At 41.3% G+C, this 14,979-nt stretch overlaps 1 protein-coding gene across 2 annotated transcripts in view; it reads right to left on the bottom strand.

The window, feature by feature from the left end:
* Positions 1-2,069: 2,069 nt before the first annotated feature.
* The window catches only part of VEGFD (vascular endothelial growth factor D), a 30,995-nt gene continuing 18,085 nt past the window's right edge, over positions 2,070-14,979 (bottom strand). Inside the window, exons 2-8 of one of the 2 annotated variants that reach the window (XR_012838897.1) lie at positions 14,454-14,664; positions 10,696-10,886; positions 8,238-8,386; positions 6,832-6,929; positions 4,230-4,425; positions 3,859-3,944; positions 2,596-2,730 (exon numbers count right to left, since the gene is read on the bottom strand). Coding sequence is in view for 1 of the 2 variants with exons in the window: in XM_010308508.2 (XP_010306810.1) it covers positions 2,604-2,730; positions 4,230-4,425; positions 6,832-6,929; positions 8,238-8,386; positions 10,696-10,886; positions 14,454-14,664 (972 nt within the window). In the remaining variant the exon portion in view is untranslated. Of the gene's footprint in view, positions 2,731-3,858; positions 3,945-4,229; positions 4,426-6,831; positions 6,930-8,237; positions 8,387-10,695; positions 10,887-14,453; positions 14,665-14,979 lie in introns of both variants that reach the window. The other variant, XM_010308508.2, reaches the window with a different exon arrangement.

Raw genomic sequence — 14,979 nt, 5'->3', positions numbered from 1 at the left:
CCTCTACAGATCAACATTGACAAGATTTAGGCATAATTAATGCAGGGTTCCAGTTGATAAACTTCAGTTTAAGAAAAGCTAGGAAATGCAAAAGCTTAAACTCTTTCCACAGAATTTAGCTGTACAAATACTGTTGTATAGTCTTGCAGAAAGGTGCATTTTTACTCCATATGCCTCTAGTGCCACCAGTTAAGTGTCAGGTTCAGCGTCAGCTCCCTGGAGTGGCAAAGCACAGTGCCTCTGCAGCTCCCTGGCTTTCCGAGGAATGCACGAGTGGTGTAGCCTATCCAGGCAGTCCAACCATGAGGTCAGGCTGCCCTGGCTGAGCTAGGTGCGAAGTGATGAGGCAGTTCATCCCTTCTATAGAATCATAGAATCTTTAAGGTTGGAAAAGACCTCTAGGATCATCAAGTCCAACTGTCAACCCAACACCACCATGCCTACTAAACCATGTCCCGAAGTGCCACATCTATACGTTTTTTGAACACCTCCAGGGATGGTGACTCCACCACCTCTCTGGGCAGCCTGTTCCAATGCCTGACCACTCTTTCAGTGAAGAAATTTTTCCTAATATCCAATCTAAACCTCCCCTGATGTAATTTGAGACCATTTCCTCTTGTCCTTTCACTAGTCACTTGGGAGAAGAGACCAACACCCACCTGGCTACAACCCCCTTTCAGGTAGTTGTAGAGAACGATAAGGTCTCCCCTCAGCCTCCTCTTCTCCACGTTAAACAACCCCAGTTCCCTCAGCCGCTCCTCATAAGACTTGCGCTCCAGTCACTTTACTAGCTTTGTCACCCTTCTCTGGACATGCTCCAGCACCTTGATGTCCTTCTTGTACTGAGGACACTGAGGTGCTATAGCTCAGGGAATTCACCCACCATGAACATGTGTTTGAATTTAGAGCCTCTCGGCAGAGTGAGGGAAACATAAGGGTGTGCTTCTGCTGCTGAGCTGGTTCCCCTGGTTTTGTGCTGGGGTCACGTTCCTCTTGTTGTCCGCGCAGAGCGCACGCTAGTTGCATGTGGCCTGCACTCTGGAGGACAACCCTTAGCAGAGGAGCCCAGCACAGACCAGTAGGTAAGCCTGCCGCAGAGGCCCTACCCAGTACACTCACAGGTCAGCCCGCGTTACTTGGTCAACAGATCCCAGGCCAGTTCCCAGCAGAGACAACCAAAGCAGCCTGCTGGTATGTTTGCACAGACCTAGATCACAGATGGCTTAGGGAGCACTCAGAGCAGTCGTCCAGGATCAAATCTTAAATGCCTTACTCAGACAAAAGACAGGTTAAATTGTTTGGTGCTTTGTCCAACAATTCAATCAATCTTACAGGATTTGCCTCTAATTATATTTTAAAGCACTCTATTTTTTCCATATGTAAATATAAAAAAATCTCAGATGCACATCAAAAAGCCATTTTCCATTCCATGTGTTGTGTCAGCCTTTCCATCTCTGTAGCAGTTGTTTAACTTGCTCTATTCCCTTCGTTCACAGTGCATTATAGAATTAGAAAATTCAACAAAAGGAAAAAATGGTTCAGTCATCAAGACTACCACTTGCAGTTCAGGATTACAATATGCTCACAATATTTTCTCTGGACTGGCTCAGTCCAGACTTCAGTGGCTCAGAAAATAATGCTGTCCTTGTACTTGATTTGGTTAAAACACTATTACTCAAGCCTCACACTGCTGAAAGGAATTTCAGTACAAAGGAGATATTTTCGTAGCATGGTAAGCTAAAAGGAAAACCACCTTTTAGTGAACCGTGCCTTTCAGAAAATCACCGAAGAGTTAGGACTAGTGTGGCTGTTATCGCCTTAGGGAGATTAACACACTGCATCAGGAACAAATAAATAAATCACACATGGCTGTCAGGCAGACGTGGGAAAAATGATTCTTCTTTACTGAAACTATTGGATCAAGTGACCTTGTTTTGACCTGGGTTTGGGCAGATGCCAGTCCCAGTGGGACAAACATAAGAAGGCTGTACTTGAGATGGCTTTGGGCTTTCGCTTATTTTCTTTTTGTTGGGCAGAGTTTTAAAATAACAGAAAAATCAAAACCACTCGAATAACTGATGTCTTTATTTTCTTATATACACTTAAATATGGCACATCTGACAGTAGTTGTACAATAAACTCAAAATGATATTCAAAGCTGGACAGTAGATCAAATAACTCAGTGCTGAACCTATTAGAAGCCAAATCCTGTACACTGAATTTCTGAAAAAAGTTTCACCCAGGAGCTGCATTAGCTAAGGATTCAGAGGCTAAGGTTATCTGGTCTCAGTTTCTGAAAGCCTGGCTGCTGACTGTGACTCTATTACCAACATACCAGCTTCATCTTCTGTAACGCTGAACTGGCTCTTTCCACTCTTTCTTCCATGCAGCCAGCAATTCATTGGTTCTTGTTACCTCTTAGAGAACAATTACCAATGTCCCAGAGGAATCACCTGCAATTAGTGATTACTCTAATAAATAAATGCAGACTGGATTCATGCTTCTGCCATTAATGTGGAAGATGTTCATGTTTACTATTGTTTGAAAGTCAGTGACAGCTACTTTGCAAAGCAGTGGATTTTCGGAGAACAGGGGAAGCTCAGTCAAGGAGTTTCTTTGCTTTGGGACCCATGAGAACCTCTCTTCTCCTTCGGACAACGACAATGCCTGGGACACGTTGGTTTTGCAGTTGGGCATGTTCTGGGTTGTGATGGACATTTGTCCTCACAGCTGTTTGATAAAGGAGGAAAAAAACAAAAAGAGAGAAGCATTATGACAATTCTCCACTGTCACATTCCTCAACTTCTTCACCATTGAACACTGCAATGCTCTCTAGATAACGTTTGGGAAAATTTGACACCCTACAACCCAGGGAGACAAGACTTCGCTACCTGACAGTTCTTATCTACAGCAATTTGTCTTGCTGTTGTCCATCTGGCCATAGTCACGACCTAAGTAATGTTTTCATTTCTTGAGAGCAGTGAAATCCAGAATTTTAGCACTGGATAGTGCTGCCCTCAAATTCTACAAAGTACCTTAGCTCACCTGATGCTTCAGCTTTGGTCCTTCAGGAATACTGGGTATAAAAGTCTGGCATAAAAGTCCTGTGTCCAGATTACAGTAATTTCTAGTAGCCAAACTCATGTAAACAAATGATTGCATTGATCCCCTCCCACCCCTCTGAAATACATAAATGACCAAGTCTCTCATGCTCGCTTTCAGCTCTGCTGATTCTTTTAGGTATTTTTATACTTGTTGTCCACTATTTAATGCTTGTCCATATTTTCAAAGCTGAACCTAAAGATGCAAAAGTTACTTCTTCCACAGCTGCTTCTCCATGAATGAACCTATGAAGCCTATGAGAATGAACCCTGTGGGTGAGTGTTCAGTGAACTGCAGCTCTGCTCAGGTACCCAGGGAAACTGGATGCTGACTGTCCTTACATAAACTTTCAGATAAAGGTACTGCACATTCCTGGGTCTCTACATGGGACAAAGGCTTTCTGAGACATTTAAAAAATAAACTAATGCATGAAAATGGGTATTTTAATAGGGCATTTTCAATCTAAGTTTTGGCAAAGAAACCACAAAACTAGTTATACAAAACAATTAGGGAAATGCATGGAGTGTAGCAGCCCCAGAAGAGGTTTCCTGCTTTTCAGTGGAATCAGAGCTGACTGAGTGGGTTTGTATGTGTACAACACTGCATCATCTCTAGAAAATCCCTTGCTCTGAGGAGGACAAACTGAATAAGGAATGTGCTTTGTGGTGTGGATGCCAGCTTAGGGAGCCTTTGTCCCTAGACGTCCGTGAGAGTGCATTCAGCTGTCGCAGAGAACACGGGATAGGTTCTACCTACCTACAAATGCAAGACTTGGTATCTCACTGTAAATCCCCTGTGTCACACAGTAATTTCAGTTGTAGCACAGTTTTAATCATCATTCCCTTAAGATTAGGGGGGAAAAAAGTATTAAATATTGGTAGTCGAATAGTATCCTTGTCCAGATTTCTTTAAAACATGTTAATTAAATAAACCTTACACTCCTTCTATTATTATACAATCTTTCTAGTATTGTAAATATCACCTCTATTATTATTACCTCCCTAACTGCAGCAAGGTATTTAATCCTGGGTGGACCTCCTTTTTAATTTAGCACTTGGCACCTCCAGCATCTACACAAGCTAATTCAGATCTTGCAGCATAGCCACTAACTGACAAGGAACACTTACCTGCAGGTTTCAGCATGAAATATCTTGTGTTTTAGAGCACAGCTCTCCTGGCTCTCCCTACACAAATAGCAGCTGCAGTTGTCTTTACTTTGAAAGAAATCTGTGGGACACTTCTGTCTACAGATGCATTCACAATTTTCTTCATCGAATTCCATATGTTGTCCACACATAGCCAGCTCAGCTAGAGGAGGGAGTCCTGCAATAGCACAGACATCTTTTAGCAGTAAGCTTTACATGTCTAAATCCTGCTTTTGAAGAGACTAACTCTTTCTTTGCAATCACTAGGACTCACACATGTACTCTCTGATAGATTCTAGTCTTCAGAATTTCTGTTGTAACTTACAGTGCAGAAAAGGACTTGAGAGGATTGGGCTGATTATTTCACTTACTCTAATACTGCTATTTCTTGTGGGTTGAATTCTGCATAAAAATACCTTATTTTGAGGCTGTGTATTAAAAGAGCCTAGTGTTAGGTTTTGGAACACACAAATCTTTACTGGACATCAGGTTTTAAAAAGAAAATCTGAAAAAGGATTTAGTCTATGCCCATGACAACAATGCACATCCATGCAAACTATCACATTCACCACTCAATCCATATACTGTGGAAATTTTGCAAAAGTAATACTGTGTCTAGTAAGGTGCAAGCTGATCTAGTGCTTCAATAAGGAGCATATGCACACTTGTCAGTTAAAGATAGAAGAAAATACTTTGTTTCAGAAACAAAACCCCAGCCAAATGAACACACTGTCTAATACCTCATCTATCTTCCCTCAAAATACACATCTGGAGTACAATACAAAGCTAATCCTAGCAAAAAGGGAACACATTTTGTGAAAGCTTTATTGAAATGCTAGCAGCACATCCCCGGTTAAAGGTCATGGCATATAATGTGTCATTGGGAAGGTAATTTCCTGTAGTTTTACAATTAGCTCTTGGATTTAACCTATGGAATGTGGAATGTAACCTGCGTCCGCGACCTCTGCAGCCTGAGCTGTGATCTCAGTGTCCAGAAAAGGCTTGCACGTTACTTGAAAGAAACCTTCATTGTTATTTACTTAATGCTGGAAACCCAATATCCAGACAGAATAAAACCCAAGTCCTATTGGAAAGGAAGAAGGAATCTGCCCCAAATTCTTGGAAGACAAACCTCTTTCTCAGGGTGATAAATCTTGGCGTATGTGAAGTGTAGAGTGTTTTGGTCTCACTTTGTTTCAACCTCAAAGACAGATTTAAGTTATTTTGTTCCAGCCACTGCCAAACACAATGTACTTCAGAGAAGGATATTTTATCTGAGGAAATATTGAGTCTATGTCAACAAAAGCTGTAATTCAACAAGCCACAGATTTTAATGCTCCAAGCTGACCTTACAAAAGGCTAAGAGTTAAAAGGACTCTGGCTATTCACAGTCCTTTGGACTTACTCTGAAATACAGAGTACTAATTACTAATCCTTTCTTCAGTGAAAAATCTAATGAGCTTAACTACCTAACCTGGTGATCAGATGATCTGATCCAGAGTGAGAACAGATCCTACAGAAACCACTATGCAACTGATGTCTTGCTTGTTAACATCAGGAGATTGTAATCAACAGACCAGTTTATGAGGTTATTTAGTTTTATTTTAGCTTGATAGTCTAGGAATTGCTTGCCAGCTTGCTCTTATTGTTGCCTTGGATGGTTTATTCTTTTGCTTGCTGCATGTAGGTTAAACTACAAGGGCAAGGCTTCCTTCTGTGTCCATCTGCTCTAGTGCTATGATGATTTTATTTTGACCAGTAAAATTTCCTGAGAAAAATAATTTTTCAAAAACCTTATACAGGGCTTGGAGAAATTTTAACTTCTCTTAATGTTTACTGCTAGTAAGTTCTTTAGACTTACACAGTTGCCCCCTAGAATATTTTCTGCAAATTTCCTTGACAGATTAAAGTTTTCCAGGAAAATCAGAGGGAGAAGGGAAGTAGTGTACACTTCTATGAATTTTATCCTCTTCCATTTCCTTCCACAGACCTGAAGGGGTATACATACATACTCCTGAGGATGTATGGCATATCAGTTTGAAAGCTTCCTATATACCTTAATATTATCATAAAAGTAGTCAAATACTTTGAAAGGTCATATAATCTTTCACATTGACTGCAGCTAATAGGCAGAACTGGTTTTGCCTATCTTATTCCTGATTAAGTCTGTTCTTAAGAATTTCCCACAATAAAGATTCAGCACCTTCCCTATGCAATATATTCCAACACATATTTTTTTCCTACAGTTAAAAAGTTTTCCCTAATGCCCATCATACAATTTAAGGCCCATGTAAAATAAAAATTGATCCAATGTGCCTACTTCACTAACTCTTTTTAATACTTTCCTATTTCCTATCCAAGCTGCTAATACAGGGGGAGTAAAACAACCGAGCAAAAAAACATGAGATGGGGATAAGTACATACGAGTGTTTATTTTCAGGTGAGTTTCTACACCATAAGCCAAGTCTGTCTAGGGATGTAGAATCAAAACTATAACTCTCTCAATGAAAAAAAAAAACCAAAATGAAACACAAGCAGCCTGAAGATAGTAAGCAAAAGTCTCCATTTGTAATTTCATCTTTACCTTCTCGTCTGTTGGTGTGCTGTGCATCTACAACACATTCACATTTGTCACTATCCCAGATCCATCCATTATGGCAAAGTTTGTTGGTAAAGGGGCATCTAAAAGAAAAGAAAAAAAAAAAAGATAGGAATTAAAAAAGAAAGTGAGGAGCATCAGTGTAGTCATTTGGCAAAATGAGCCTGCTGGTATGCTGGGTCTGCTCTTGTACTACATGAAGGTAGGGCATCTGAGTGCATTACTGCTGCAAACAGAAAACCTTGGGACTGGATAGTTTTGCTGATAGGGCTGAGCTGTCTGGCTCCCAGCACCTAGAAGGAGCAGGTACAGCACGTATTTCAGATTATGTCCTTGGGAAACAGCTACAATTTCGCAGTTCCACTTTTCCATAAAACAGCTCTACCCCATCCAGGGTAGTCTTTGTCTTACAGTATTCATGCCATGTAACTGTATTCAATTTTGCCATGCTGCCAGAAAGTGCAGCTCCAGTTTAAATTTGCCCATGCTTAAGGATGCACACTGGACTGTTTTCAGGGTCAGAGGGGCCAGTTTGACATTTAGGCACTTTGCTCTGGGAGTGGAACTCACAAACTGGAGGAAGGCTGAGGTTCTTCTGTATTTGTGTAGGAAGAGGATTTGGAGTGGCCAGCAGGCTGAGTGAGGGCTGGAGTGGTTTTACTAAAATGCCACCTCTCTCCCAGCCCAGATGTCTAACTGAAGGGCAGTTCTGGGGGCAATCCTACATGCAGGGCTAGACAGAGACATCTGAGCTGAGTTCCAATGAGTCACTCAAGCTATCTGTGTTTCTAGAGTCTTTGTTAAATTAATGTAGCCTGTTCTCACCAGGACTACAGGTATTTTATACCATATTTTGGAGTTAGATGTGAGATCATTTTTCTCCAACCAATGAACCTGACAGATGCAAACTAGGAGTGGACCAGAAAGTGAAAAGTCATGATTCACATCATTGATTCCAACCTGACTTGCCATGAGGTATTGCAGAGGGCTTTAGCTTGAGCACAGCACTCTGTGACCTGGCTAAATAATGCACAAGCAAAGTTGCTTGTGTCAGGTTGAAAAAGTCTATGCACACATACCCAAATAACTCCAATGGATCGTAGTGCTAATATGTGGATTTTGAGTCCCTGCTCAAGCACCTAAATGTCCTAGTGACTCCAGATGCTGCTGAACTACTCTGCTGTTTGTTGGATTCTGTTGTCCATTCACTTATAATTCACCAGGTTTAGTTGAAGCTTTCTAAGCCTGAGTGATAAGCCAGTTATTTGGAAAAACTGTTGGGATAACAGAAAGTGAATGGACCATCATAATGACCAAATAAAAAAAAAATAAATATTTTTATACTTGGGACTACGCAACACATGTAGAGGTTTGCAAATGAGGGAACTTACCCATCTTCTTCTGGGTACTGGACAGATCTTCGTATGATGGCATACTGATGGCGCTGGGTATTTGATAGACACTTACAGCCTGTGTGATTAGCAATTTTGATTGGCACGGGCTCAGGAACACTTGTCAAGGGAACTGAGATCTCAAAGAGCTAGGTGGGTGAAATAATAACATTTATTTTTCAGTTTCCATTATACAGTTAATATTTGGAGTTTTAACCCAAAACCTCTTATTCTTTGCCTCCATTCCCCCCCATCTCTTTTCTACAGGTAGTTACCATAGGTATAAACAGCAGGTGAGCATTGAGGATTTTGAAGAGTAAGCAATGCCCACCAAGGTAGGAACTTGCCAGAATGGTGGTCCCAGTGCTGTATTACCAGCTATTGAACACCCAAGACCATTGAAAATTATTTGCAAATGCACTCAAAAGCCTCTTCTAGATGCTAGGGCCAAATGGAAAAGAAACAGGTGTTGGGAACTTTGTTCTCAGTTATATCATCAGTTGAATCTCAAGCACTTATGGAGACAGCTATTTAACTGTCCTGGGGTATAATCACAGCATGCATCTTTAGAGGCCTAACCTAATCCTCCACAGCCTTCTCAGAGAGGGAAGAAACAGGAGTAAATAGAGGACAGTTTGTTCCGCTTCTACTGGGTTCCTGCAGGGAATCATCCTGGAGACATCTCTCTGTTGACTACAGCAGGAGCCTAAGGAACCAAGCAGCCCACTGTCAGTGCATCCAAATTGTTTAGGCTGATCTCTGAGTACCTCGGGCAGCTACATGCAGGAGTTGTTGAAGTGACCCACACCCCTTCTGTCCCCCCAAGCCTGCTTCCTTCCCATGGAAACCAAAGCATAGGGGACATCCTCGTGTGCCAGCATGTCTTGGCTTAATGCTGCATCCACACGCAGGGGCTGAGAAGTATTCCTAAGCTGGACTGCTTAAACATTTAAATTCAGGTGTTGCAGTGTCTAACCTTAGGTGGCATGAATGTCCTTCAGTGGATATTTTATACCAAGGAATAAAAAAATGCGCTCACTTATATGGGAGTAATTCCGTTCATTTTAGAGGAGTAAATCTGGATGGATGGTGGTATAAGCAGGAGTGAAACTTAGCTGAGGGCTTTTGAGGGAATGGTTATTTTGAAGGATGCTAAAGGAATGTTACACTCTGCAAAACTGCAGTTTTTCAACAAACTTATGAACTGCTGCTCCAAAAACACATAAATAAATAAATACTTTTTAGCCTGACCTAGCTCCCTGAGCTGATCGGATGTCTTTTGTGTGTGGCCAACAGCTCATAACAGCGTTCTCCTTCTGGTGTGGAATGAAAGCAATTAATGAACATTGACGCAAGAAGGATGGGCCCCAATTTATTTTACTCCAGCTATATTCCAGTACAGCCAGACACAGTGCAATTACATTCCAACAAACCTAAAACAAATACAGAAGTGAATTGGACCTGGTCCCCATGAGATCTTCAATTTTCTTTTAAAATAACTGCCCTTGATCTTTGTTCTAATTTAAAGAAAAACCTTTTTGATAACTAGAATTTAATATATTACTCCAAGTCAAAAGGTTTTATCAACTCTCAGTAGGGATGCACAAGGTGAAGATTAATCAAGGAGGACCAGTCTTCTGTGCTCCTTCTGTAGGTATGGACACAGATGGTTTCATCCGTAGAGATGATTGAAATTGCTAAACTTGGAGCTCCGGTCAGTCACCCACTGGAGCAAGATACCTCTGTACATAGGCACAAGAGGGAGTCTACAGAAAGAGGCTTTCTGGCTTCTCACTTTATGCTCACTTTTTGACACTGGTCATTAAAACTCAGGTATTTGTCACCTGTTGCTCCTAAGCAGTGATTGACTACTGGTTTAAGCCTTTCTTTTCCAAAGTGACTTGTGATTTGGGACATTCAGGTCTTGAGGCATTCAGATTGAGAGCATCTGGTCTCTCCTGCTGAAAATGTCTCCTTTTTAGGCTCGCAAAACTGCACATCCAAAATTATTGGCCAGCCTTTTTGGCACTGACCTCAGTTTTGAAAATGCAGCGCTTGGACTCCTGGCCTCACAAAGCAAAATTTCCCGGAGTCTCTCTTAATCCTTTGGTGCAGAGGATTCCCATGAGCCAATACTCTCAAGAGGTCTCAGGTCCAAGTAATAATACATTAAAGAAGGATTAAACTCCTTAACATCACGTGAGCCTGCAATCACTTTGTCAGGACCTGATTTTCCATCTCTACACATATATATCCATTTTTAATAATGCAACATGAATGTAAAATGCTATTGCACGTGCCTGCATTCACTCCACATGGATAAAAAATTAATTCTTTTGTTTGTTATGATAGTGCAGACAGATCTTTCATAACAGGATCTCAGAAACCAAACATTCTCCTTCCCCTCCCTACTTGGAGAGCCAAGGTAAAAAGAAAGCAGATGAATAGCCTTGTTTACCGTTTTTGACACATAAGTTGTACTTGTATTCATGCAGCTCAGACTCTCTTCATTGCAGCAGCCTCCACATCTGAACACGTTCACACAGGGAGGCTTGAAAAATTTGTTGGTTGTTGTACCCAGCTCTTTGGCAACTTCCACGCAGGTTTCCCTTGGCACGCATTGAGTCTTTTGCCATTCCTCATCTATGACTGGAGAAAACACCATTTTTATGAGCAATCATGGCAAAGTTAAACCTCTGATTAGTGAGGCGGAATCATTATATAAATAAAAATGAAGTGCTGGCAGGCCATGTGCACTTACTTGGATCGATTTGCACTTACTTGGATCGATTCACGGACCAGAGAGAATCTGAGTGCAAAACTGTCCCAGTAACTTACACCAGCTGCACTGGCAGAGAGGTCGTTGCATTTATCCGCCTTGAGCTTTCAAAGCGGATGACCAAAATCTCCGTTAATTCTAGTGGGTTAAGTAGAACTGCATCGATTTCCCCTAGCCAAGAGTCAGCTCCACGGTGTCTATCAGACAAAGCTGGCCCACACCCTGTTCTCCTTATCTGCAGGGTAGACCTCCCTATTGTCATTTTATCCTCTCTTTGCCTGTACCCCACCGTGGACTCAGTAGAGCCTGGGCCTGACTGCAAAAGCACATTAATGATTAACAGATTCTGGTCAGAGGGTATTAATACTCCCACTGGATGTCAGCCAGCGAGCACCGTTTCCAAAATGTCTAATGAAATCCAAGACAAACACTCTCACACCTCAGTACCATCAGGGGGTTCAAGTTTGAATAACAGGAATATGAATTCAAGCATGATTTATCTATTCAAAACACTGTGGCATCTTTCAAATACTGAATTGTTGTAGACTAGTAATTTATTTTAGATTGATCTGTCAAATTCTGACTGTGAGAAGGAATAATGTGTTAACTGACTGAACCAGAGGGAGAAAACAGTGACAGTTACATAATATTATCTTGAGTCTTTTAAAGAGGTGGCCCTGCTTTTTTTGGCTTTTGCTTACCTGATTCAAATTTTGGAATTACTCAAGAACCATCAATACTTATGCTTTAAGTCCTTCTTAAAATTATGAAAAACATTTTTCCTGTCTGCCCCCCTCCAGCAGGCTTCTGAAAGATCAAAAGCAACTTCTATACTATTAAGAAAATTCTTCTCTCTTCCAATGCAGTCCACCTCCCTACTAGTATGCAACCAGTGCATACGTTTATGGAGAAATTCTGGAAAAAAAAATAATAAAAAAATTCTGGAATACTTTTAATCAAAATGCTACACTTTGTCTTCAGATGAGCATTTATTTCTCTTTCCTACCTGACCTTCCTTTTATTATTTTTAACTTTTTCTTCAACTGACTGTGTATATTTAAATCAGTTTGTTTATTCCTGCAAAGTCCTTCCCCAGGGTTGATTCACTCCACTTTCCAGCCATGCAAAAAGTACAAGAAATATGAGCTTGGGGTCCGAATTCTGATTTTACAGCATACATTAAGAGAAGAATGACTAAAATCCATAGAATTTTCTAGACTAACTTTAGTCTATCAAAACAGCAATCTAATCATAGGCCTTAAAATAGAAAATAAAGTGTTTGCCAGACTCCTTAAGGTATGTGCACGTAATCACTTCAGATGTCACTTCAATGAGTGTAAGGGGTGCACACATCCTCATTTTATTAACCACTTCTTTAGCAGAAGGGCTGCTATAGGAAGGGGTGGTCAAAGAAATGGGTGTCACATTTTGTTCAGAATTACCATGGTCACCCTGATCTTTTCTATGAGCGAGCACAGGGCAGATGCTGTGAAATTTGGCCCCAATACAGACTCCAGCTTGAAAGCGCTGCAGTCTTGGGTAAGCCGAGCTGCTTGGGGGAGACTGTGGTTAGATGAGGTGACATGAGTTTTCAAGTGAATTCATCGGTAAAGCTCTAGAAAGGAGGAACAAAGTCCTGAATTCTCCTTGCTGCAGTTTGAGGTGCTGTGGAAGATGGTTCTAGCAGTGAAACAAGGAGGAGCCTTGACCCAGTCTTCTCATCAAAACACTTTATTGAAACAAAACAGATGCCCTTGGCAAAAAGGTCAGTGCTTAATGACTGAAAAGGGTGTGGGAAAGAAATACATGTTTATAGGCTTCATTTTTTGGGGTTTTTTGTTTTGTTTTTTTTTTTTAAAAGGAGCTTTAGTACCTTGAACATATTAAGATATTAGAACAAAAGCAGTTTCTGTCCTGGGATAATTTCACTTTGGATGGAAGAACGGAGAAGATGACCCAACAGGCTTTTTTAATTTAAATTTCAGTGGCTTGACTTTGAATGGGAAAGCTGACATCTCTGTGTCTAGAGTTAGACTTTTAAAGGGAAAGTAGGAAGCGACCTAATAGCTGTTCCAAGCAGAAAATTACATCTATATGGTTATAATCATCTGGCTTTATCACCCGAACAGTTACATTATTCTGCCATTGAAGAAAGCTCATTGCAATATGCACTGCCTCAGTAACACTTGGTAACATCCTCTGTTGTCTTGCTGTTTTGACAAAAGGAATATTTTATTTTTTCAGAAATGCTGCTGCTCACTAAATGAGCAATAGAGAGTAGAGAATTACAGCTTTTGGCACTGGGTACTACTTCTAATAACTCTATGGATTGTTAGTGCTGCTGTGTAGACTTGTAAAGGTATGTAAACAAAATGTTTATCATTAACTAAAGCCCTCGTAATTGTTCTTCCAGTGTGTATTGGATTTAGCTTTTTTCTGTACTTCTTTTCTGTACAAAAGAAGTTTAAAATCATGCCTGTGATATGAAAACCCTTTTCAGACTGGCACTCATGTCTGCATTTCTGTGCTGTGGCTTAGAGAAGCAAATTATGGCCTTTGCACAGCCATAATTTAGCTGAGTAATGGTGTGCAAATGTGGCTATGGTTATTGTAAAAGTGGTATTGGAACAGGATCAGCAATATCTGATTTCCCAAAAGGAAAGTGATATGATCATATCACTTCAGGGTAAAGAATGAAAAAGAATAGCTCGGTCCATCCTTTGTTAGGCTACAGTGTAGCTTGGCTGCAGGGTATCTATTTGCTAGATCAAAGTAGAGTAATTGACCCTTTATTTTACATCAATGAACATATAATCCCTCTTGAGTCTCTCACCTACAAGGAACAATATTCATTTTTTCTCCAGGTGAGGGAACCAGTTGTGATTCCCCACATTCAGGTGTTGGTTCTTTCAAGATCTACTACTTCTCTCCGGAGAGACTTCCTCCAGTAGATTCAGATGAGGGCAATACCTCCTTCCTCTGCAATTCCCACTCAAACACTGCTGCTGATGCAGTGTCTTATATCAGAGCACACCTAATAAAAAAAAGGGGATTCTATCCCTGCAGTAAATCTTGTTTGTTTCTGCCTGCAAGCAAATTCTGAGATATAGCACAATTCTGCTGGCCAGCCCCTCAGCCAGTCATTCTGACCTGTTCTTTGCACGTTGACTTCTCCTCTTTTCTGTGGACTGACAAATCCATACATAATACATATTCCCTTTGGAGAGCGTACAGAGAACAATAAGATTTGGCCACAAAACAGGGAGGCGTACTCAGGCTGTTGCCTGACATTTTTTCATACAAAGTAATTTTCCATGACTGCCCTGTTGTTTCCAGTACGGGTGTATTCTAGGAAACCCCTGGTACTTAACCCTTTACTGCACAAGAATCAGGGGTCCTGAAGCTGACATCAGACTCAGCTGCAAACCTGCGCCTACCTTTCAGTGTATCGATATCATAGAAAGCAGCAGCAAATCTGGTGGAGCGATGTGATGCAGAGCGGGAGTCTAAATTGGCCAGACTCTTGAGTTTTAGCCTGCATTTCCACAGCTTCCAGTCCTCAGAATGAGTGATGCGAAGCAGCTCTTCCAGGCTGGATGCTCTCCTGATCTGCTGTTCTGACCGCTCCAATGCTGACAGAGATGTCCGCTGGAAGGAAAGGGAGAAGTCAGGAAGCCAGTACCTTTACAGCATGTCCCCAGTGCAGCACATGGAGCACTTGTACAAAAAGGCAGCACGTCACTGAGGACAGCTGAGATTACCTGGGAAAACAGGAGCACACAGGGATGTCTTGGGTTTTGACAGTGCCTGGCGCCAGACTGATCTGCAGGATTTGTGCCTGTATAAATTGGGAAGGGGAGATACTCACTTCCTCACCCTTTCCATCACTTAGAGCCATTTGACAAGTGCAGGCTGTACTCCCCATACCCCGGCTCCCCAGGGAACCTGGCAGACATCGATCAT

The sequence above is a fragment of the Balearica regulorum genome, chromosome 1 (genome assembly GCF_011004875.1).
Source record: "Balearica regulorum gibbericeps isolate bBalReg1 chromosome 1, bBalReg1.pri, whole genome shotgun sequence".
NCBI lineage: Eukaryota > Metazoa > Chordata > Aves > Gruiformes > Gruidae > Balearica > Balearica regulorum.
The sequence above is the reverse complement of the archived record's forward strand: the minus strand, read 5'-3'. Positions and strand labels throughout refer to the sequence as shown.